This window comes from Protopterus annectens, chromosome 6.part0, assembly GCF_019279795.1.
Source record: "Protopterus annectens isolate FY-2018-M chromosome 6.part0, PAN1.0, whole genome shotgun sequence".
NCBI classification, from domain to species: Eukaryota; Metazoa; Chordata; order Ceratodontiformes; family Protopteridae; genus Protopterus; species Protopterus annectens.
The window spans coordinates 165,608,219-165,634,803 of record NC_056737.1 but is presented as its reverse complement, the minus strand read 5'-3'; the positions used below and the strand labels follow the sequence as shown (position 1 = coordinate 165,634,803).

At 39.0% G+C, this 26,585-nt stretch overlaps 1 protein-coding gene across 1 annotated transcript in view; it reads right to left on the bottom strand.

Moving 5' to 3' along the window:
- The window catches only part of LOC122803781 (leucine-rich repeat-containing protein 74A-like), a 1,499,916-nt gene that overhangs the window by 184,583 nt on the left and 1,288,748 nt on the right, over positions 1–26,585 (bottom strand). Inside the window, exon 9 of the mRNA XM_044073469.1 lies at positions 21,274–21,369. Coding sequence (XP_043929404.1) covers positions 21,274–21,369 — 96 coding nt within the window. The remainder of the gene's footprint in view (positions 1–21,273; positions 21,370–26,585) is intronic.

The following is a 26,585-nucleotide window of genomic DNA, read 5'->3' as shown; positions in this document are numbered from 1 at the left end:
GCTTTGATTGTTGTGGAGTACCTGCCATTCTCCTACATTTGATTTTAAACTATTAGTTGACCCTTCGTCTTTGGACAAAAAATGAGCAGCTGCTGCACTCTCTAATTTGTTCCATCTAACATCACCTAAGTGCTCTAAAATTCGTATCTTTGCCCTTCTACTGGTTTGACCTATGTACCAGCAAGTGCAAATACAGCCACAAGCAATAATATAAATTACACCACCGGAATTGCAGTTATAAAATTCCCTTGCTGAATACAATTTCCCACTGATTTTGCATCCATTCCAATTTCTAACGATTGCATACTGAACAATTCCCACATTGATAAGTACCCACCTTACTACCCATTATGGCTTTAGGAATTTTTCTATTAAGTAATTATTTGAGATTACTATGTCTGCAGTACGAAAACATTATGTGCTTAGGAAAAAGAAAACCAAAAGAAACATCCTCACAAACAACATCTCAAACCTGCTTGACAACCTTCTCCAAAACAAGAGAACATTCAAAGTATCCTGTAACAAAGAATAGTTTCTCAGATTGTTCATTAACCTCCAAGTAATTTGAAACAACCTTGCCCTTACTGCTGCCCCCACCCTGCACCCTGTGTCTAGCCATATGTAAAGTGCGATCTGCGTATCCCCCAACATGTGGTTGTTCATGCACCTCATCCAAATACTTGTCCCTAAATTCTACTTCAGAACTGTTATTAAAAATCATTCTGAGCTCCCCATATGGCAGGGATTCTGGGGGGATGCATTCTATCCGCATGCAAAAAAATGCTCAAAGCAGTTGGCTTTCTAAACGGTTTGTACTGAACCTTTTGTCTACTACTGACATAAAATTCAACATCTAGAAACGAAATGCTTTTTGCCCTGATGTACCAAGTAAACTTTAAACCATGGGGGTTATCACTGAGCAAATTCATGAACCCTAAAAATTGCTTCTGTTCACCCTTACAGATGCAAATCAAATCATCTATACATCTCTTGTAATAGATAACATTCTTCACAAAATATTCACTCAACATCATAAACTGCCTTTAAAAATCCCCCATGTATATTATAGCATATAAGGGGGCAAAGGCTGCCCCCATGGCAGTACCCTTCCTTTGCAAATAAAATTCGTCTTTCCATCTAAAATAGTTATGAGTTAAACAAAAATCATGGGGCACAGGAAAAACAAAAAGGCCAGCACAGGTAAATGTCACCTGACTGGATCTACCAGTGAATGTGATATTTGCATATTGGTGTAAGCTTGACTGAAAAAGATAGGGGTTGTCGAAGAATAGACCACTGAACAGCTAGTGCTAAAGGAAGGAGGACTATTGCTGCTGCCATACACCCCACAGCTTGGAGGGGTCTATGTCACGTAATCACATCATCTCATCGACAATGAAGGCCATCAAACTCCCTCAACCCCCCACACCACTCGCTAATTATATATACCAATTCCAAGATCGCACAGTAGTGGGAAAAGGGCAAATTCTGATCCCTACCATAACGTCTTTCAGTCAGAATGGTTTGACAGCCTGCATTGGTGACGAGACGATACATTCGACAATGTGGCCGTTGATTATGTGACATAGACCCAGTTTGGAGAAATAGTCTGGCTGGAGGAGACGGATGAGCTAGAATTTGATGAAGCTGAGCTCTTAAGTATTTCTATGCGATAACTATGCAAAGAGACAATTTGTGTTGTCATGTTCAGATGTGCACCAATAAACCCCAGGCTCTGTACCGGTGTGAGGTTTTATTTGGCATAAGTGACTCTGATATCTAGTGAGTGACAAATCTGGAGCAAATAGTCTTTGGATTGTTGTAGGAGATGCATGGTAGGGGTGGTGTGGAGTCATCTAGCTATGGAAACACATGGAATCCTTTCAATCGTAAGTGAGCTGCTACCACTGCCATACATTTGGTGAACACTCTGGAGGCTGCAGTGAGTTCAAATGGCAGGGCCCTGAATTGGGAATGACTGGCTCCCAGCTGAAAGCATAAGTGCCTTCAGGAGTACTTGTCTGTTTTGATATGACAGTATGCATCCTGTAGATCTATGGAGCACATTCAATCACCCTTGCATAAAAATGACATCATGGACTGGACCGTGACCATTTGGAACGTTGACTTTTTCAACAACCGATTAAGTTTGCTTAGATCTAAAATTGGTCTAAGCTCCCCTGCCTTTTGGAAACTGAAAAGAAACATGAGTAAGTTCAGAATCATGTATGCTCTGGTGGGACCTCCTGGATGAATCCTTTCTCTAGTAGCTTTTGAATGTCTTGTGCAGCAGCCTTCCTCTGGCTTGGGAGAAAATCGAGAAGATCCTTTCTTTTGGAGATTGGGGGTTGGGAAAATGGTATGAAATGACCTCTGAATATTATTTTTAGTACCCAGGAATCTTTTGTTATAGTATCCTAGGCATCTGGGTACAAGGACAAGCATTCCCAACTGCCTTCACAGGTGGGCAATAGGACAGCACTTCAGGAGCACTGGAAGGGGCTATCTGGGAAGGAATCATGGAAACCTGATATTGAAGGCTTCCTCAGCCTTGAGGATAACATATGCCATTAAAACTGCCTCCTCTGCCTCTGAAGGAGTTGTCTCCATGCTAATCCTGTAAAGGTCCCTGAGATTTGTGGAAACACATTTTCTTACCACCTCTGATTTCTACAGAAAGTTGAATGAGAGGAAAACTTGAAGGAAAGACCTTGTCTGCCATGGGAATCTTGTTCATTGTGGGTAAGCATTTCTTTCACAAAAGAACCAAGCAAGGATGTTCTATCAAACATAGCATTGATGAAAAACACCTTCAAAGGTTCTGCAAAGTTGCATACCTACATCCAGGCATGTTTCCTTATGGCAATGCCTGCACTGGCTGCCTGTGAGGTGCCTTCTGCTGCATGACAGATTAATCACATGGATGAACTGGAAACTGACAAAACAGTAGCCAGCTGAGATGATGATCTTTTGAAATCCTCTGCAGACATGCACTCAAAGACCAGTTTGACAGGATTCCTTTGCTCCAGTGGGGTTTATCCTTTGTGGGGCTAAGAACCTGTCCAGGCAATGGGGGATTGGTTTATTGAAATCCAGGTCCTTCCATGCCCAGCAAGAGACAAGATTGATAAGCTCATCAGCCAAGGGGGTCATCCAAGACGTAGATGGGCTAGAACCAAAAGGCTCCAGAAATACTGGTTCCTCTGGAGAAGGATTTTTGGAAGATCAACCACCTTTTTGGTTAAGGATCTGTAATATGTTTCCAAAGACTTGTCTTCAGGTGATGATCTGGTAGCCCCGTCTCCTTCCTCGAAATTTTTATCTTAAGTGAGAGATTCCAGTGGGGAATCTATGTGCCTCCTGTTCCACATTCTCTTCCAATGGACCTCCTCAGGGGGATGTTTGGAAGAGGTATCAGAAGAGAGGGGAAGTTCCTCTGTAGGAAATGACTGGAAGCTAGGTGGAACTGGCTGCCCCTGTGGAATAGGTCTGATGAACTCAGAGCTCTGAACCAAAGAGGTAATAGGGGAGGATCCAAGGGGTTAAAGACCAGAGTTCTAGAATAAGAAAAAGCCCTTCCCACAACCTCAAAGACAGATGGACCCAGAGAACCTGTGGGCACCCAAACCGGAGCTGAGTGATCCAATACAGGTAGATCACAACTCCAACCTGATCCATGCCTGGAGGAGGGAGCCAGACCCAAGCTGTCCAGAGGTAGAGGTTCCAAGGGGCAGGGATGGATGCAACATCATCTGAGAAGATCCCAGCCCCACAGATCCGATACTGATGCTTCGGTTCCAGGACCTGTTCGGATCTGAAGGCACAGGAGTAGAACTGGTCAGGGATACCATCGGTGTCGAAGAAGTAATTAACTTTGAATCCAGCTCTGGAACTCTCAGAGCTGTTGTATTCTGTGGCTCTGAAACCGAAGGAAAGATATGAGAAGGAGTTATGACTGTGTGAGTAGTGGCCAGCAGACTAGCGGATCCAAAAGGGGAACAGAGCAGAGATAAACCCCATCAGGATCTGAGCTCTGAGGAACTTTCACATCATCCTATCCACATCTGCTTCAGACAGACTTCTTGAGGACCTGATGGATGATGTGGTTGACTGAGTTCTGAAGTGCTTTTTGAGTGTCTGCATAAAAGGGGAATGGAGCATAGGGGATATCGAATCCAAGAGAAACTCAGGTGAATGAGCTCTAGGAGTGCATGATGTACTAGGCGTTGGATCAGAAGGTTTACAATCCGTAATCTGAGTGGTAGGACTTGCTGAGATGATAACTGGATCTGATGGCTTAGGATCCAATGGTTTAGGATCTACAGTGTGCCTTTTTGTGTGTGAATAAGTCAGCTCTGATAGTTTTGAAACTTTAGATGGCAGTTCTGAAGATGTCTTGTGAGTCTTTGAATGTGAACGCGTTTTATGCTCCAACAGAGCTTTCAAAGTCTTACTGGGCGTTTGAGCCCCTGAAGAGGGGGAAGATGACAGAGGAAGTAAAGCCTTAAGAATAAGTTTATTCCACCTATCAGCTAATGCTCTCGAAGTGAAAGCTGCATAGATAGAGCAGTATGTATTCAAATGAGCTGCTCCTAAACAACAGACGCACTCCTTGTCGGCATCTGAGTTAGGGATTTATTTTGCAAACAAGAAGTGCATTCTTTAAAGCCTGATGGCTTGTCAACCATGACAGTAAAAAGTAAAGAAAAGAAGTGCAGAGAAAATTAAGAATATGTTTTTTTTTTTTTTTTAGAAAAGAAATTACCACCAATGATAACAAAGAATTATCCTGTTTAAAATATTAGGAAGGAAAGAAAAAAGTAAAGACATGACAAACTACCAGCAATGGTAATTTCAGAAAAATAACTATATAAATAGTATAAATATTCCTGATGCAGAAAAGCCAAAGACTAAGAGGTAAGGAATGATTATAATATATACAAGTACGGGAAAATTTTAGATGAGAAAAGTTAAACTTTTCTACCCACAAAAGATTGAAAGCTATAAATAACGCTGTGAGAGAAGGACCTTACAACTAAGCGCAATGGCAGCAAATGAGATCTGAGATGCTGGGGATGAACTACGGGATTATGGGTAGAGGGAGGAGCACGAGAGTTGGATCCAAAGTCTGAGGTAGGCGGCCAAGTCAGATCCGAGGTTCAGATCCATAACCCATTAGCTGAGGAAGAATGAAAAGGACAGCAGATCTAGTGCTTGCTTTAATGTAATTTGGTTGTGTATTCCATGCATCAGCTACTCTCTCAAAGAGTAAATTAGCGCATCTCTCATCCTGTATAACCTTCTACATTGGTTGTCTGATGATTTTCTAATACTTTTTTGATAACCCTAAACATTCCTAGAGGTAGTTGTCTCAAAATGCCTTGTATGTTGTTGTTGTCTTTCGGCTTTTCCTGGTTAGGGTCCACCACAGCGGAACTCCAGTCCGCTAATGATTGGCAGTAGATTTTCACGAACGCCGAGGTGCCAGCTCGACGTTCAACCTTCAACGAAGGCACTCCCATTTATGCATGTCTTTCGAATGCCCACCCAACCGCAGTGAGGACATGCAGACTCCACACAGAAGGCACTCCCCGCGCTCCAGCCGGGAATCGAACGGGAGAACCTCTTGCTGTGAGGCAACAATGCTACCACTGCACCATCGTGGAAGTTTGTAGACTTCTTGTAAATGTCTGTATGAGACAACATACAAGTTCAGATAGTTTAGTATTTCATAAGAACTTAAATGTTCACATCCACGGATGCTCTAAGTATATTTCCACTGTACTCTTTTCAATTTATTTATGCTTGTTTTTTTATAAGGTGTCCATAGTGTCTTTTTTTTAAACAAGAAAAAGTTAAGTACTCAGTATAGCGTTCCATCTGTGTTGTCCATTTTCATTCTTCCTCAACCTGTGGGTCTCGGATCCAAACAATGGATCTGACTTGACCGCTTTTACTGCTTTAGGATTAGAATCTTGAGCTTCTCCCTTACCCATAATCCCCTGCCCTCCATAACATGTCAGATCGAGTTTGCTGCAGCTGTATATACATACATGTACCTGAACTATTAAAATCGAAAGGTAAGACAGAAGACTTAGAAATCAGGAGCTCAAACAGGAACTATGGTTCATAGAATGCCTCTGTATGGACTTCCTGAAAAAGGACAGGGGGATTGGGGGAGCAGAAGAAGAAGAATGAAAATAGGCAACACAGATGGAACGTTATGTTGAGTACATAACTTCTTTATCTGATGTTGTCATTTTCATTCATTCCTCAATCTGTGGAACAGAGTACCCAGTTACACTGATCTGGGTGGCCTTCATAAAAGGATATTCCAGAGCACTGCAGAGCCAAAGGATGCTCCTTTTCCATATATGATATCTAATTTCTAATGTGTGACAAACGTATGAGTATTTAATCATGAGGCCACTGCACAGATATCATCAATACAGACTCCAGACCATAGGCTGCGAAGGTAGACATGGATATAGCGGAGTGTGCTTTCAATCGTGGAAATAAGGGCAAAACTTGGCTAGGCTTGTAAGGGCCCTAGGGTCATTAGCCTTTCTAATCCTAAAGCTTTTACAGCTTTAGGATTAGAATCTTGAGCTCCTCCCTTACCCATAATCATCTGCCCTCCATAACAGTTTGCTGCAGCTATATATACATACATGTACCTAAACTATTAAAATAGAAAGGTAAGCCAGAAGAATTAGAAATCAGGAGCTCAAACAGATACTATGGTTCACAGAATGCCTCTGTATGGACTTCCTGAAAAAGGACAGGGGGATGGGGGGGAAAGAAGAAGAATGAAAATGGGCAACACAGATGGAACGTTATAGTGAGTACATAACTTCTTTATCTGATGTTGTCATTTTCATTCATTCCTCAATCTGTGGAACAGAGTACCCAACTACACTGATCTGGGTGGCCCTCATAAAAGGATATTCCAGAGCACCACAGATCCAAAGGATGCTCCTTTTCCAGATATGATATCTAATTTTTAATGTGTGACAAAAGTATGAGTATTTAATCATGAGGCCACTGCACAGATATCATCAATAGAGACTCTAGACTAGTAGGCTGCGGAGGTAGACATGTATATAGTGGAGTGTGCTTTCAATCCTGGAAATAAGGGCAAAACTTGGCTAGGATTGTAAGGGCCCTAGGGTCATTAGCCTAGTAATCTCCTATGATCTTATGATCAAATGACCAAGTTTACCATTCCCTTGGAAGTATATACATAACAAATGCAATCTGTTATCAATTTAGCCAGGGCGGTCTTGGAAACAGCCTTTCCGAGTTTGACTTTAGAAAAGGAAGCAAATAAATGATCAGATTTTCTAAATGCTTTTGCTCTATCCAGATAACAATGTAATTGCCTACGTACATCTAGAAGTTGAAGAGTGTAATCACCTTTATTCTCAAAACTGAGAAAGAACACCGGATGTTAATTACTTGATTGATGTTGTTCTCATAGGCAACTTTTGGTAAAAAGGAAGGATTCATAAGTAGGATGACTATCTTTATGGAAAATCAAGTAAAGAGGTTTGGAAAATAGTGCTTGTAGTTCTGATTTTCTTCTTGCAGAAGTTACAGCCACCAAAAGAATAGTCTTCCATAAAAGAAACTTAAAGTCAACCTTTGCTGAAGGTTCTAATGAGCAAGAACTACAGCCTGAAGAACCACAGTGAGATCCCACAGGAAAGTAGTATCTTTAACTGGAGGTCTTAGTAAGAAGTTACCTCTAAGAAAGGCCTTACACAACTTAGAACTGCCAAGAAGGAAGAACTGTCCCCTATATGGTAGTTGGAAATTTCAGCCAGCTGAACGTTGATAGTACAGAACCTTGCTCCATCACGAAAGACTGAAGCAAGAAAGTCAAGGATTGCTGCAATGGGAGCAGTAAAATGATCCAATTGTTTTTGATAAGCCCAAATACAGAATCTTTTCCATCTGCATTTGTAAATTTTCCTCATGGAAGCTTTATGTGAAGACACCAAAATATTTTGAACCGTGGAGGAAAGCCCAGAATGTCTAGCCATCATCAGAAGTGCACAACCCATACGGTCAATTTAAAGTCTGCTAGATCTGGGTAAGTCTGTCCTAATGGATGAGACATGAGTTCAGAACTTGGGTCCAGCATCCATGCAGGATGTATCAGATGAGACCAAAGGAAGGGAAACCAAACCCGTTGAGGCCAGAAGGGGCAATAAGAATCACTTTGCACTGCAACCTCTGGGCTTTCTGAAGGAATCTGGGGATGAGAGGCAGAGGGTAGGCATACAGAAGACAAGAGGGTCAAGCATGGACTAGAGCATCTCTTGCTGACTTTCCCTGTGGAGAGATCAGGGAAAAGAACCTGCTGTATTTTTTGTTGGCTAGGGATGCAAATAGGTCACAGCAAGGTTGACCCCATCTGTGGAAAATCATGTGTGCCACAGACTGATTTAGAGACCATTCGTGAGGCATCAGAATGGATCTGCTGACCCTGTCTGTTAGAATGTTAGATTTCCCCGGTATATACTTTGCTACTAGAAAATGATTGGAGGAAATCATCCATTTATTGCTTCTTGACAAAGGTGATAAGTTCTGGTTCTCCCCTATTTGTTGATGTATCAGACTACTGACATGCTGTCCATCTGTATCACAATAGTCCCTACAGGGAGAAACCTATATAAGGCCTGCAACGATAGAAGCACTACTCTCATCCCTAGAATACTGGTCTCCTATATAAACCACACGCCTTGAGCAGTGCGTCCCAAGTAATGCCCCCCCTACCCAAATGGGATGCATTCACAGACAACGTGGCGATAAGGGGAAGAAGAATGAATGAACGTCCTTCTTTGATGTCCCTCAAGTTAAGCCACCATGACAGGGAATCTTTGTACAATCTGGACAGATTTACTGGATGATTCAATGGATAGCAATATAAAGACCAGTGGACTGCTAATGTCCAATGAAGAATCCTCATGTGTAAGCGGGCTATTGGGAGCAAATTTATAGTGCTTTCAGAACTAATTCTGCTGTTGGCAAAGGATTGTTTACAATTTGTGTGATGTGTAATCTCAAGGACACTATTAAGTTTCGAGGTAGAAAGGCTAAACAATTGTGTGTCAAGTCATGCTCCTATAAAGTCTATCACTTGAACTGGCTGCAGTTGAGACTTTTGGTTATTTATAGTGATTCCCAGTGCTTTTACTAGATGAAGCAGGTAATCTCTGGCATGTAAAAGGAGATGACTAGTTGTAGTGGTTATGAGCCAGTCATGTAGATAAGGAAACATCCAGAATCCGAGCAGTCCCAAGTGAACTGCTACTACTGCCATACATTTGGTGAACACACTGGGGGTTGTGGTGAGACCAAAGGGCAGAGCTCTAAACTGGTAGTGGCTGGTTCCCAGCCGAAAGCAAAGAAACCTTCAAGAGCACCTGTTCATTTTGATGTGATAGCACACATCTTGAAGATCTACTGAGCACATCCAATTGTCTTTGTGGAGAAGAGCTATAACTGACTGTACCGTGACCATCCGGAATTTTGAGTTCTTCACCGATTTGCTTAGAAAAGTCAGTTCTAAAATTGGTCTCAAATCCCCTGTCTTCTTTGGCACTAAAGAGAACGTTGAGTAAATTCTGAATCCTATTTGGTCTGGTGGGACCTTCTGGATAACTCTCTTGTCTAGCAGCTTTGCAATCTCTAGGGCTGCTGACTCCCTCTGACTGGGTGTAACATTGGGGAGCTTTTTCTTTGGATTTGGAAATTTGAAAAAGAGAATGTAATATTCTCTGGATATGATCCTTTGCATCCAATGATTGTTTGTGAAGGCTAGTCAGGTATCTAGGTGCAAGGATAGATGTCCCCCAACTGCCTCCAGACTGGAACAGTCAGGCAATCACTCAAAATTGCTGAAAGGATTTGTCTGAAAAGGTATCTCAAAATCCCTGATTCTGCGGACCTCCACTGCCACATGAGTGGTGTCTAACTCCGTAATTATTTCCCCCTCTTCCTCTAGGGGAAAATTCTCTGTGTGACTCCTGGAAAGGACCTTGTGATTTTTCTGAACCACAATTTCTTACCCGCATTTTGGTTCTGGGAGGAAGGTCTCAGTAGGGTAGAAAAGGGGATTCTTTCCATCCTGTTCATTACAGGATAGAGAGAGAGTCTCTTTCACAGTTGGGCCAAACAGTGACTATCCATCAAAAGGAGGACTGAGGAATGATGCCTTCAAAGGTTCCACAAAATCACAAAGCTGCATCCAGGCATGTCTCCTTATGGCAATGCCTGAACTCGCTCCCCTTGAGCTACCCTCTGAAGTCTCATGGATGCATTAGATTGTAGTGTGGCCAGTCTCGAAGAAAAGGAATTCTGTTTCTCTGAGGACAAGGACCTTGGGGCAGAGTTAGAGAGTTTCTTTAATAAGTCTCTCTGAAACTTGGTGAAGTGTGCCAGATAGTTCAGCAATCGCAATGACAAAGTCGATGATGCATAAACATGCTTCCCAAAACTATCCAAGGCCCTATGCTTCCTGTTAGGGGGATGGACAATAAAGCTCTTTTCTGCTAGCTCTTTCTTGGTGGCTGCCACCACAACCATGGCATCTACAGGGCATCCCTTCAACAGTGATGCCTATCTGAAGGGGCACTAAGAATTTTATCTGGCCTCTTTGGTATGGGTTCCATGGTATCCCCGGATCCTTCCATGCCCTGAAGGAGATAAGGTCCATTAGCTCATCCGCGGGGGGAGGGGTTACCTCAGAATGTAGATGGGCCAGACCCAAAGGCTTCCAAAAGCACAAATTCCTCTTGGGAAGGGTTTTGGAAAGACCAACCACCTCTTTGGCAGAGAATTTCAAGTTGGTCTCCAAATCAGACATCCCCCTGTGGAGATCTCAGGGACCCTTCCCCCTCATCAAAACCGGTGTCCTCTGTCGATGATTCCTGAGGAGAATCCAGGTGCCTCCTCTTGCACAATCTCTTATGAGGGATCTCATTGGTGAGGTATTCCAGGAAGGTGAGGGAAGAGACTGGAAACTCCATATGTGGAACTATATGGAAGACCTTGTAGGTGGATGTCCCTAAGGTGGAGGATGAGCAGTCTCAGGTGCAGAACTCAAAATAGGGGTAGAATCCGAAGGAGGCAGAGTCGATTTAGTTTGTGGCTGGTAGAAAAATCTCCATGACTTTGAATGTGGAAGGACCCAGACAGACCAGTGTTAATCTCTCCAGAGCCGAAACTCTCGGAATGGACAACCCCCGATCATCACGGATCCTATGCTCTGAAGGGGAAGTCTGAGCCGAGCTGCCCAGTGCTGAGACTCCAAGGGGAAGTGAAGTGTCTGAAAGCTTCAGAGTTAAGATCACCCCCTTGAGCCTGCTGCCAATGTTTCAGCTCCAAGAACTGTTCTGCTTCAACATTATTTATTTCTTTTTGCCTATAATATGATATCTAAACTTGATAGGGAAGGTAATCTGTAGCCTGTAGTCCAAATAAAGTCTATTACCTTTCCCTCTCTATTTATTTGCTCCCATTACCTTAGTACTTTTGCCAGTTTTCTGCAGTACATTCCAGCCCCCTCTTGCCTATCATCTGTATCCTTAATTGCAGTCATCCCTATTGAGGGAATCTCCTTTCTCCATTACCATGTTGGCTTAGTTCTTAGAATACTTTCTACTACTCTATGAATACTGTATTCTATATGGTACTGTTAAAGATATTATCCTTAAGAATTTACATCAAATATCCCAGTTTCACCTTGTGTTTTGAGCTTCCTTGCTGTTTCATCATCATCCCTTTCCATTTTGAATTATAGATTTCTGCTTGTGCTATGTATAGAAGCATATATATGTATATATGGATTCCATACACTTGATTGAAAATTCAATTCACTGAAAATGAAATTACTAGAATCACTTCACTGAAAAGTTCACTTCACTGAAGACTCACTTGTCTGAAACTCATTTCACTGAAAGTTATATATGGCCTTTTCCCCACTGTAGTGCGATCCTGGAGTTAGTATATATAGTAAGGGGGGTGTGGGGGGAGCAGCCCCCCACACTGGGGGGTGTGGGGGGCCGAAGCCCCCCCCACATATATTAACTATATATTGTCTTTTGGAAACTGTGACTTGTAAGTATCACTCTGTATAGTGTACAATGTTTACAATATGTGGGGGGCTATGCCCCCCACACCCCCCTTACTATATATACTAACTCCAGGATCGCACTACAGTGGGGAAAAGGCCATATATAACTTTCAGCGAAATGAGTTTCAGTCGTGAGTTTTTAGTGAAGTGAACTTTCAGTGAAGTGATCCTAGTAATTTCATTTATATATATATATATATATATATATATATATATATATATATATATATATATATATATATGTGCAACTCTGAAATACCCCTTCAAATTGGGTAATCCCAAACCACCTTGCTCTCTTGGAAGAATCAGCTTATCCCACTTGACTCTAGCCATCTTTGCCTCCTAGATCCATCAGCTCTTTATTAATTCCTATCCACAACTTCTCCTCTAGTTGATAAAATATGCCTGACCTGTGTATAGAAATAAAACATCTAAAAACATTTTAACTGCTTGTATCTTGCTATCCATAGCCATAAAACAGAATTCCCAATTTCTCATTTTTTTTTTTACTATATTTTGTTTAGTCTCTTCTCACATATCCTTAGCTGCCACACCAGGATCCTTTTTAATCCATACTCCTAAGTACTTCATTTTATATGTCCCCATAAATATGGATATTGCTGAACCAATTTGTGTGTTGGTACATAATCTACAGATATTGCCTTTGTTTTAGATTCATTAATTTTGTATCCTGAAAAGATCTGAAGTTATCTCAAAATGTTCCACAACACTGAAATGCCCTTTTCTGGTTTTAACAGGTATAAAATAATATCATCTGCAAATAGAGCAAGCTTTTCTTGACTACAATACCAATTACATCCTTGAATTTCTGAGTCCCTTATTTGCTTGCTAATGGCTCTAAATATAATGCAAATAACAAAGGAGAAAGAGGCCACCCCTGCCTGGATCCTCTGCTCAAACAGAAATTATCAGAGAGGAACCATCCACTTAAAATTTCATCTCCGCTCTCTCATATATCCTCCTAATCAACAATATAATTTTATGAGGGAATGCAAATGCTTGCATTGCCCTGCTCATGAACTCCCAGCTTACTCTGTCAAATCGTTTCTCTGCATCAAGACCCACCAGCAACAGTGGCATTTACATTCTGCTTCCCTCTCGATCGACAATGTTCTGTTGATGTTGGCAAATGTCAGCCTTCCCTCCACAAAACCACAATAATCTATATCTGTCAATTTTGGCATCACCTTTGCTATTCTTTTAGCCATTATAGACAAACACTTTATAATCATGGTTTAGGACTGAAATGGGCCTGTATAAAGCTGGATCGGTATGGGTATTTACCCTCTTTAGGTATTACAGCCACTAATTCTTTCTTTCAGGATGCTGATGTTTCTCCACCTCTTAAAATACTGAAGTAAGATAAGGTTCAGCTGCTATCCAAAGGTCCCGATTCCAGAAAAGAAACTAAACAGTAGCGAAAATACAGGACAAGACCACCACTATGATGCACATAAGATTCCAAGGTTTTTATTGTAGAGAAAAATGAGCGCTTTCACGTGCCAAACACTGCACGCTTCATCAGATTTCATTTTACTAATCAATAATGCAGTCTTTAATTATACTGACCAATTACACTTAATTAAAATCAATCAAGTAATGCATTTAAATCAAGCAGGTAGTTATGGTGACTATTTCAGTGCTGTTAGCTCAAGTCATTCATAATAACCACTATATCAAAAAACCTAAAGTCATACAAAGCAAAAATTTTTTTCTATACAATATAATATATATAACTAAATATGTAAATATATATATAAGTATATATAAAAATATAAAAATATGCATATATAAGTGTATAAAAGAAAAATATGCATATATATGAAATATCTGTGTGTACATAAAATATATTTATAAAGTCGTAAATAATGGATTCATAGAAAAATGACAAAACTCATTGAAAACAAGAATAATAATAATAAAAATATATACATAATTCTTATCATATATTCTGATGCTTCCTAATATTTACGTGCAATTTATACTGGCTTAATACTAATAAATTGATTTAAACCAGGTTCTACATGCGCTCGTAATTTAAAGATCCAGCACAATTCAATGGATTCTAAATAATTCTTATTGTTCCCCCCCTCTCTTATTTTTGATTATCAACTGTAATACTCTAAACTACAAAATATGATCTTTAAAACTACTTATATGTCTTGCTAATGCATTCTGTTGATTATTTCTCCTTATATCATATATGTGATTATACATCCTGTCTTTTAATTTCCTGGAAGTCATCCCTACATAAAACGCTGAACAGCGTACGCAAGTTGCTAAATATATGAGATTTTCATCTTCGCAACTAGCATAAAATTTAGGTTTAAATCTATAATTAATAGTGGGATGAGTAAAGTCTTGTTCCTTCGAGATAAACTTACACATATTGCATTTATTGCAGGGATAGGTACCTAAACTATCATAGTGCCTAATGGTATTACTGTTGAATTCATTATGGTAATGTTCAGTACACAAAATCCTTCTTAAATTCTTACTATTTCTGTAAATAAAAGAAGGAGCATTCCCTACTATAGTCTGAATCTTGGGGTCAGCAATAAGTACCTGCCAATTCTTTTTAATGATATACACAATATTTTTATTATCATTAGTATATCTAGTGATGAAAGTGATTTTAGTAGCTCTACCTATATTTGATCTATCTCCTGTGTAACTGGTGACTCCCCTGATATAATTGCCTCTGTCTCTAGGGACATCCATAACAATTTCCTTAATTCTGTTTAACATACATTTTTCGCTACTCTTAAAATACTGTTAAACAAAACCTTTCAGATTTTATCACTTTTTTCTCTCCTCGATTCCAAACTCCAGAGGAATACCATCTACTCCTGGGGACTTTCCTGTGGATTGGTTATACATCACCATATTTATCTCATCTCCACCTGTCCTAACTGTTAGTAATTCAGCCTTATCTACTAACTCTATCCCTGGCATATTTAATTCTTCCATAAACACTTCCATTTGCAGCGTTTCTTGATTTCCATATTTCTCTGCTTTATATGGAGTTTCATAAAATTTCCAAGATATTTCTAGTAACTCTACAGGATCTCTTGTTTTCTTCCTTGTTATACTCTCCCTAAACTTGGTGACAACCCTTTCAACTTTCTGTTGCCTGAGTCATTATTGCTCTTTATCAGATTGTCTCCATGGAGACATGGGAACCAGGTACAGAGTTGCTTCTACAAGCACTTATTTATTTGCTAGAGAATTTTTTTTATTACATTCAATGTTCTTTTTTGTTTGGTTTCTCTTAAAACTTGTTACAAGAGCAAGCCATGAGCCTTAATCCAGTCCATTTCCCTATGCAAGAGTAATAAACAGCACATCATTTATTTCTTGTATCAAGCTCTTTTGACCATACTTTTCTTTTTTATGTTGCAGTGCCTGCATTTCTCAAAAATGAACAAGGCGAACAAAAGAAAAAAAGAAAGAAGGAAAAAAAAACAGGGACACATGTTCTTTTAGTATCCCTAATACACTTGCAAATTACTGAGAAAATGTTAATTTATAGCACGCAAATTATATTATGCATTACAAAAATAACACTGTTAAGAACAACATTTTGTTTTACTTAAACTTGACTCCTTTCTTCCTTTCCCCCTCCCCTAAATGTTCTTCCAAACATTAATGGCATGAAGTAGGGCATATGCTTTAAGGTTGCATACAAGTTTAACAAAGTCAAAAAAGTCCATTATTTCCAGATTTTCTTGCTCTGACATGTTTCATAAATATAACTAATGCTTTGTAATCCCACATTTATTTGTCAATTTCTAAGTTGCTAGTTTTATTTCTGTTGATCACTAGCTCCCAAATCCAGTCTTTGCTTCTTTTCCAACATACTCCCAGTTCTTATACTCAGCTCTTGTGCTTTTTCTGTCTCTCAAACATTTTCCATTAAACACTGAAAAAGGTTTCACTGGCACAGTCTCTCTGTGGTCACCACCACCAGAAGATCAAGAAGCAGAATTTCACTCTGCCCACAGCCTACCCTCACTGGATGATCTTTTGTATCTCCTCCTTGGCATGTTCTGCATCAAAAATTGACCTTGTCCCTCCAGGAAAGAATATTCTGAAAATAGCTGGGTACAGCAGCTTGAATCTCACCCCTGCTTCTCGATATTCCCTGATTAGTGGAATAAACTTACTCCTCTTCTGCTTAGTGTACAGTGTTTAATCATTTTCCACAAACACCTTGCAGTCTCCCACTTTTAGTACTTTTTCCTTCTGCCACAGTTTTGTCAGAATCAACCCCTTCTACTGGTGGGATTGCATCTTTACTATTAAAGGTCTAGGCTGCTGTCTCATAACCAGGTTTGGAGCATACACACAATGTGCCATTTCAATTAACAGATCCTACTGTGGAATACCTGTCCAGTTGCTTATCTGTGTTTTCATAAAATTAATACAGTCTGTTCCTTCTAGCTTCTCTGGTGCAGAAGAAAATCTCAAATTTTCCCTACTTGCTCTGTCCTCTAATTCTATTATTTTCTGAAACATCTCTTCTTGAGCAATCTCACATCCAGCCAGCCTTTTCTTCATTTTAACCTCTGATTTTTGCAGTTTTATCACCTCATCTGAGTATCTGTTTAAAGCTTCTTTTATTTTTTCCAGACTTTTATTATTTGAGTTGCTATATTCCTTCAGTGTGTTGTTTCAGCTCCAAGTACACTTGACTTATTTTTTCCTCTAGATTACTGGAAGTCATATCTTGCACCAAAGTTGGAACTTGCACTGCTTTTTGCTGAACAGCTGCAAAGTTCTTCCCAGTCAGTGTTTTTTCCTCAACTTTTGCGACTGATTTTCTTTCAAGTTCTCTGAATTTCTTTTTTGCTGGCAATCAGGCAGTGCACTTACTCACCAGTTACTGAAATTTACCCATAATATGAGTTTACTGGCTCTCTCTTTTCTGAGTTTCTATTTTCACATTAGGAGAGCTGAAATTAAGTTGTTACTCAATGTACAGCCATCCTGGAAGTCCTCTAGATGTCCATACTGTTATTCCAAACTCTCGTTTGGATCGAATGTAACTAGCAAACAAAGATGTCATCATTTCTGATTTCCTAGACTTTATAAATCTTTTTATACAATCCATAGTTCTGTAACTGTCCTTAACCAATTAGTTGATATGATCAGAAAAAACTCAAAGCTGGATCTGCCCATATAGCTAAGTCCTTAAATGAGGCTAAAGTTTCAATCACTGTCTGATGTATTAAATATTCACCTTTCAGTTTATGTCTCCTAAATCTCATATGCTTAATTTTTGATGTATTTATCAGCATATTATTCACCTCTGCCCAGATGGTCAATTTTGTCAAGTTCTTTTGCAGACATGCCCTATCCATAACACATTTACCAATTTTCAAGTTATCTGCATACAACCTATAGGAAACCACAGATGAAAAAGCTCTGGAGACACAGCATAAACAAGTATGGGCCTAGGACAGATCCCTCTGGGCACCCTGACAGAAACATAGAATTTCACATGTGCAGTTGCTCTGTACTTGTCATGTCCTATTTATAAGCCATGCAGCTATCCCTCTTATCAAGATTAATAAACCAAAAAAGCGGGGACCAAACTAATACACCAAAAAAGCAAAGGTCTTATCAAGATTACATCAATACATAGTTCTTGTAATATATTGATCAGTGTTTTGTCTATGACCCTCGATGAAGTTAAGTCTATATAAATTACATCAAAGCATGACATTTCAGGATTTCAAGTCACAGGTAGTTTTCGATCTATTTTCAACATATAGCAGACCATACTCCTGAAAAGGGACACTTGCATCCTGTGGGCTCTCCAAAGTTATTAGGAAATGCATTATACATTTGTCTTTTGAACTCATGCACATTTCACATAGCCACTAATTAATACTTTACTATATGCTACTTGACTATGACTCCCAGCAAATCTCTTGTTGTTTAATGGGTTGTCAGGTGTATTTTCAGTAAACATGAGTGTCAAGGGGAGAGAAGTTAAATGTTGTGCATGCTAATTCTGTTTTTAATGTGAGAATTTTTTGTTTTGTTTAGCAACTGACTGTCAAATATTTATGTTGCTGTAAAATTTGAATTACACACTTTTAAATTAAATCCAAATCTCTGTGATCAGTGTAGAAGTAAAGAAGAAAAGAAGAAAGCAGTATGGACCTTGATAGGTTTGAACAGAGTTTTATGGTAAGTGGGGAGAGCCTAACAAGTAATGGGACATAGGTTTGGTGCTACAGGACAGTGCATTAGCCTGTCTAGGGCCTCATTTGGCCATGATTCAGATCTGCTTGCAGATAACACTGTAATCCAAAACAACTTCTTAAAACCTGTCCATTAAACACTCTGTCCCAATATAAAAAAAATCTGTTTAATACCTCATCACCATTCCAATCCACAGTGCAACTCTATCATCCATCTAATGATGGTGTAGTATATATATATACATATATATATATATATATATATATATATATATATATATATATATATATATATATATATATATCACGTTAATTTGTATACACTGACTCGAACTGCAGTATTAGTCAACATTATGCAACTCCTCTCTTTCATCAAGCTGATACCAATCTGATATAACACAAAAATTACATTCCACAAACTGGTAACAAAGTATAAACAGAAGCAAACCCAAACAAGGCTACAAAGAGGCAACAACCAATAGCAGAACTACCACAATACAAAACAGTGTTTATTAAGCGCTTTTCGTTACACTCAATAGTGAAACTGTTTCAGATAGCATCAGACACTTACGTACATCAATTTATATGAGATTTATCCAAACACAAAAATGTTGCTATTAAGACCTTACTACTTAATATTAACTCTCTCCCTTCCACTGCTGTTTGATTTTCATGTAAAAATATAAATAAAAAGTATATATTATAAAATTAACATATCTAGGAATCTATAAATTGATGTACGTAAGTGTCTGATGCTATCTGAAGAAGTTTCACTATTGAGTGCAACGAAAAGCACTTAATAAACACTGCTTTTTATTGTGGTAGTTCTGATATTGGTTGACAGCACTAAAATTAACTCAGCTGCAATTAATCCCAAACAAAATATACGCCAACACTGGTCTCTCTTTGTAATGACATATGCAAATTATATGAGTGGTAATCACAATCAAAGTTGTTCTACACCATCCATAATGATATCTTCAACCATGAGACTGACCGAACATTTGAATACCCATAAACACCTTCAATGGTTTTGTCAACATGTTACTCAGTGCCAAACACAGCAGAACCAGGAACTTCACAACATGACATGAATATCACTGAAGGCAATCAATAACTAATATTTTTATATTTTATTATTTATTTAGAATTTGTTAACCAGAGAATGAAAAGGCAATTTACCAAGGAACAATGAGAACATATCTGTATTGCTTCCGCATATGCAGCAATGACCAGAAGGTTTAAGATTTTTGTTTGGAAGTGTTTGCATAAATATTTTTATACCTCAAGCAGACATCAGATAATTTTTCTTCAAGAAGGCAGCACATGCTGGAGGTGCAGTGGGAAAGACAGAGATAATTGGGAAAATGTGTTTTGAGAATGTAACAAGCTGGCAGATTTCAAAAAATTCCCTGAAGAGTATTCTGTGAGAAATGTTGCAGGAGCAAATCATAGTAACTAAGGAACTTTCCCTTTTGAGCCAGGATGTAGGCTGTGAATTGCCTAGACATAGTAAAGCCTTATTAAGTTTAATTCAAATGGATGGCAAAAAAGCCATTACTAGAAAATGGAAATCAAATTCTAAATCAACTGTACCTGAAGTGCTGAACATTGCGAATTAGATGAAAGAACTAGAGATAGGATCTTTAGAAATGGGAAAGACCAAATTTCACTGAATTAAAATGAATATATGGCAAATACATGTAGAACAATGTTCAGGAGGAGGAGTGAGCTTTATGGGAAGGTAAGAGTTGAGCAATTTATGTAATGTCAGATTGAATGCTAATTCTTAAAAAGGAAACATATACTGCATGAAAACAAAATAAACATGTTTCTGTGTTTTGACTTATTTTCTATTAATGTATGTGTACCTGTGTTCCTGTTTTAGGTGTGATTTAATAAAGATGTTTATAAAATAAATGTTTAACCAGGTTTGATCTGGTCAGATGGTCCTTTTCAGCCACAATCTGAGCCTATGTAGGCAATAAACTACAGTAACAAAAGCAAGCAATACAGAAACAGTGATAAATACAACAACATTCCAACAGATAATAAAATAATATTCAAGGACTATTTACATTATTGACAATAGGTACAAATATGTTAAAAAATATTTATGGTGCTTAATGTGGAGCTTTTCTCCTCAAGCCTCTGTTGAAATAGTGTTTTATCCCTGTCAGACTTTCCTGGTAAAGACTGACAGACAAATAAATAAATAAATACATTTTTGAGTGATATTGGAAGAACAAATACAGAGATGTGATAAAACAGGCAATTTGAATGTTAGCACTACAAAGGTCTATCAAAACAGTGACAATTCATTAATCTAATGATTTTTTGGCACATTGGAAGGTAGAAGTAGTAAGATAATTTCATAAGTGTTGTGAGGTAGAATTCCTTAAGAAGGGATCAATATTCTGAAAAACTCATTCATCAGAGTTTCAGTAAAGGGAGGTCTAATAAGAGCAACAGCAATACCACTGACATTATGTAGAGAATACTGGCTATTATCTATAGGTGAGCAAGAGGACTGCAGAAGTTTAGTAAAAGGAAATTAGAGCACAGAAGCTCTAAAACTCAAAGTGCTAGTGGAAAAGAGTTCCTTACAATTATGTGCTCTAGAATGTTACAGATTAATAAAGAAACATATTTTACTGAAGGCATTTTGTGGGGGTTTATAGTTTTTATGTTGCCTAAAGCAAAGATGAGGATAGTAATTAAGCCTACATATGACAGCACTACTTAATTGCCTACCCTTCACTCCTTATCATGTCACACTCATCTTCAGAACTGTGACACTACTGAACTATAATGATCACTACTCTTATACCCAGACATATTCCATTTTCAATGTTAACATAATCCATATGAATTAAATGCCATAGTAACCAAACTCACAGAAAGGTCAAGTTCCTCCAGCACTGACTTCAGACTATTTTTCACAGTGGTCAGCAGAGCAAATGCACCTTCGACAGTCAGCGGATTCAGGGCTAGCTGAAGAAAAACACAAGTCAGTAAACAAAAAGTTAGGATTAAAAAGCAACTTTGTGACTGAATGCATTAAAAGTAACGTTGCTATGGTCTGAGTGTACAGGGCACTCTCCTACTCATGTTTCTTAGGATGTAAAGAATATCTTGCTGCAGGTTTATGACACACTTTACATGACAGAATGCTTGTAGACTGTATTCCTGGAAGAATTAAAAATACTATGTATGATGACAGTTATAATATCTTCAGATACAAATTCCACCTTTGCCTAATGTTTGTTTTTCCATCTAATTAGAGAATAAAACCTTATAAAAAAGTGATGTAGAAAAATGAAGGTACAGTTGTGCAAGTAAACTTACCATAACAACAGATGGCTGAATAATCACCGCTGCAGTAGCTTTAGCTATATGGGTTGAACACTGCTAAGGATTCAACAGCTGGCCAGTTTCCAAAGCATTCAAGCCACCATCCACACCCCCCAAATGTTAGTCAGCTTGAGCTGAGCAGACTAAAGGTCAGGTTTGAGTATGAAGCCCTTCAAAGCATTCATGACAAGTAGAAAGGGAGGCTAAACTCTGAGAGGACATTGCTAGGAATACAACAGAAAGACAATACCCTGGTATAAAAACACACAAATAATGGTGGATTGGGGGGTAATGCAGCAGTGATCATTCAAACAAATAAAGCTTACTTACACAACTGTACTATGTTTATCTTTTGGTCACTGCTGCAGACACCTTATTTATATGGGTAGAATACCATAGCTTAAACTGACTGGGAGGAGGAAGGATGAGGGTCCAGGAGCCCCTGTTGAATGGTCCGAGCAAAGACTGTCCTAGATCTGGAGAAGGAGTCTAGTTTATAGTGGTTTGTAAAAGTGTGCACAGCAGACCGGCTTGTTGCTTCTAGAATACTTCTAGCATCTAACTCTTTCTAAAAAGCCACCAATGAAGCCGAGGTCCTGGTAGACTGAGGGTTGACCCTGGCTAGAATAGTTTTGTTGTGGTGGAAATAACAAAAAGAAATAACATGAGACAAACATTCTGAAACAGTCTGGTTAGACACAGAGTGTGCTTTTCTTACCTACAAAAGAAATGAACAACTGAGCCGAAGATCTGAAAGATTTATTTCTATCAAGATAGTATCTGAATTGTCCACGGACATCCAAGATATGAAGTTTCCCTTCTCCTTCGTTGTAGGTACTGGAAAGAATACAAGAAGATGGATAACTTGGCTTAAGGTAAACTTGAATTCCACTTATGGCCCAAATGAAGGATTGCTTCCAAAGGAAACCCTATCTTTGCGGAAAATGAGAAGGTTAACCCACCATGAAAGCTTGCAACTCAGATGCTCTTCTTCCAGAACTCAGAACAACTGGAACAATATTTCCATGTAAAGAACCTCAAGTCAACCTGATGAGCTGGATCAAATGGAGCAAGAGTTAGTTTTTCAAACACAAAATTAAGATCCAAGTGGGGCAGCCACCCATTTCCTAGGAGGTTTCTTATGCAATACCCATTTCAAAAACATTTTCACATGAGGATGCATTGAAAGAGGGGTATCAAGGAGCAGGCATGATGAAATTATTGACAGGTGAACCCTGACTGAGGAGTAAAACAGACCATAAAATGATATCTTATACAAATACTGAATAACCAGAGAAAAAATATCTCTGAGTGGGTGCTGGTTCTTTTGCTGGTACCAACCAGGAAAACATTTCCATTTATTAATAAATGCTTTGGAGTAGCAGGATTTGTTGCCTCATTTAATACTTGCTGCATGTCCTCATAAAAAATGTGCCAGAAAGTTATGAAAATTCTAAGATCCAGGCAGTAAGCTGTAGTTATTATGGCTGGGATGTATCAAATACCCCCAGTCTTGTGTGAACAGACCCAGTCTATCAGGAACTTGTAGTACTTGCCCCTGTCCATTCCAAGAGAAAGGAGAAACACTGTTGCCTGGCCCAAAAGGGAGTCACCACAATGATCACTGGAGAGTCCACAGAATCTTCTGAATGGCCGTGAATTTTATTGAAAAGGGTGAAAAAGTATACAGGAAAATTCCTATCAAATAAAAAGAAAAGGCAACTGTTTTCCAGGCATTCAAGGATGGGGACATGGAGCACAAATTCACCAACCAGTAGTGGATGCCAAAGATCTGTCTGAGGTTTTTCTTACAGATGGATCAAATCTCGGTAGAAGCCCCTGATGGAGTTTTCATTCTTGAGGGTCTATCTTTGTCTGCTCAGCTTGTCTGCTACAAAATTTGCTCTGATTGTATGTACAACACCTGTAGGAAGTGACTGTGCAGAAAAGCTACATCCCCAGTCTACCACGAATAGTCTATACAGAGGGTAAGAACATGTTCTTCCTTGTTTTTTTATGTATTACATCACTGTGATGCTCTGTGTAAACATTTGCAAGGGTCCCAGGGATAAAAAAGAAATAAAGTTGAGAACATTTATAAGTGCCATCTCTATTTTTTTTTTTTGGTCTGTCCTGTCTGCTGCAAAGACCTTGCACTTTTATCCCCATAAACACTGCTCCTCATGCAATGCCTGCGGCAACTGTTAGACTTCCTTCTACAACACAACATTCTCTTCCCCCACACAGCATGGGTTCCGCCCAGGACATAGCACCTCCACTGCTTTCATTTCCTTCTTAGATTTAGTAAACAAAGCCCAGGACACAGGAAATACTGTATCAGCCCTTTTCTTAGACCCATCAAAAGCATTTGACACTGTCTCCCACTCCATCCTCCTCTCTCAGCTCTCTAGGATAGGCCTATCTTCCCACTCCCTTAACTGGCTCAGTAGCTACCTCTCTAAGAGAAAGCATGCTGCCAAATGGCAAAACTCCATTTCCCCTATTATTCACAACCCTACAGGGGTGCCTCAAGGTTCTATTCGTGGCCCTCTTCTCTTTAACATATTTATCAACAATCTCCACCAAGTTATATTACAGGGCTCCCTAATCCAGTATGCAGACGACTCCACTATAGTTTGCTGCTCAGCTAACAATGTTAATACTCTGAAACAAATTACCCAAGCTACTTTTTCCTCAGTAGAATCCTAGCTACACAAAAATCACCTCTCACTAAAATCCCCCCCAAAAAAAACAAACTTATAATCTTCACTCCCAAGAGAAACTCACCCATTAATAAAGCTGACCTTGAAATTTTCTCTCATAACTCCACCCAAATTGAGCTAGTTACCCACACTACACTGCTAGGAGTAATTATTGATGAAAATGTTAAATTCAATCACCACATCCAAACCAATATTAGTAAGACCCACAAAAAACTTGGGCTGCTATATAGGCATAACAGATTTCTGTCCCTCCCTTCCAAACAAGCACTAGAACTATCTTACCTTCTACCTTCACTAACTTATGAGACCCCCTTATTAACCAATCTGCAGTATTCCCTAATGGCCAAATTAGACACTTGCTATAACAAAATTGCAAAATTCACCACAAATAGTCACCCCTCTACTCACTACTGTACTGCCTTAAAGCAACTGAAATGGCTTGAACTCCCCCACTATCTTCTCCTTCTCCAGCTTTCCACTGTTCATAAACTGATCTATAAACCATATAACTGTCCAGCTCTAAGCTCAATATTCTCCCTGGATAATCCAGCCTGTTCTCTTTGCTCTGAGCACCAATATCTGCTCCAAATACTCAAGCCAAAACTCCCTACAGGCCAATTACTATACTCGTGGACCATCTCAAAAATCTGAACAGCTTTCCAGCTCCACTCCAATTACAACCATCACCAGCTATCTTCAAAGCTGCCCTCCACAGCCACCTCTCCTCTACATGGATATGTAACTGCTCAACTCCTTCAGCAGTTACCTAAATTTTAACCTACTTATAAAATAGCAAAACTCTGTCTATAAATTCACCTCTATACTCCTCAGTAACTCTGTACCCTTATTCTAGCTATACATGGTTTTGACAATGGTCACTTTATTCTATGTAAATACTTTTCTATGTAAATACTAAGGCTATGAAACTTTTAAGTACTGCTTTTTTGTGCAATTTATAAGTTTATATGTATATTGGCAGGTTGTATTTTGTGTCATTGGGTCACTTTATTCTATGTAAATACTTTCCTATGTAAATACTAAGGTTATGAAACTTTTATGTACTGCTTTTTTTGTGCAATTTATAAGTTTATATGTATACTGGCAGGCTGTATTTTTGTGTCACTGATACTTGTTACTGTGAGCAATACTGAAATTTTTTGTCATTTCTACCTGTTACTGTGGAGCTTTTCTACCCGGGCCTCCACTGAAAATGGGCTAGCATGGTCCAGTGGACTGTCTTGGTAAACAAATGTCAATAAATAAACAAATAAATAAATCTGTAGTGACCAACTGTGTTGGGATTATGAAGGAGAGCAGTGCCTCCAGCAAGACATTTTTATATTGACAAACCACTAAACTGAAAACTGTACTGTTGGGGTTGGAGACATTAAGACCATAGAAATTATAGGTATCAAAGGATTTTTTTAATGTAGAGTCTTGCAATAGGTATCATGAAAATCACTGATTCCATGAGAGCTAGAATACAGAGAAATTCCCTTGCTGAGTAAGTAATCTAATGAGAAAAACTGGGGAACAAATCTAGATACAGATCTACTTTACATTATGGAGAAAAGCACTTTGAACTGAGGTGACCTACAGACACTCCATGAAATAATAATGTGAGAATTTTCAAATAAGACATCTGTAAATTCTGCTGGAATCACAGTCTATGTAGAAAGACTCTTGCCTAAGTGACAGATTCCATACTTTGAAAAACATTCAGCAAAGAAAGACCAATCATCTAAAAAAGGAAAAATGTGAACACCTTGCAGTTTTACAGTAGGCTATCACAGGGGTCAGGACTTTGTAATTTACCATTATGGCACTGGGTAGGCCAAAGTTCATAGGTTCATAGGTTCATAGGTTGGTACTAGGCTATCAGCCCTAGGGCCTATACAAGCCTAGCCATAACAATTCCCTGGCTATTTCTTCCCACATTATTTACTTTCCTGGACGGGTAACTGACATGATCCCTGGGGTTCCTCTTGAAGAGGTCCAAAGAGGCACTCTGCTTGACATGTATGGGCAATCTATTCCAGAGTCTGGGGAGTCTCTGGGTCAGGAACCTATCTCTCCAGCATGTTTTGTTTATTGTGATGACAAGGTTTAGATCCGCTCTGAGAGGGATTTTTC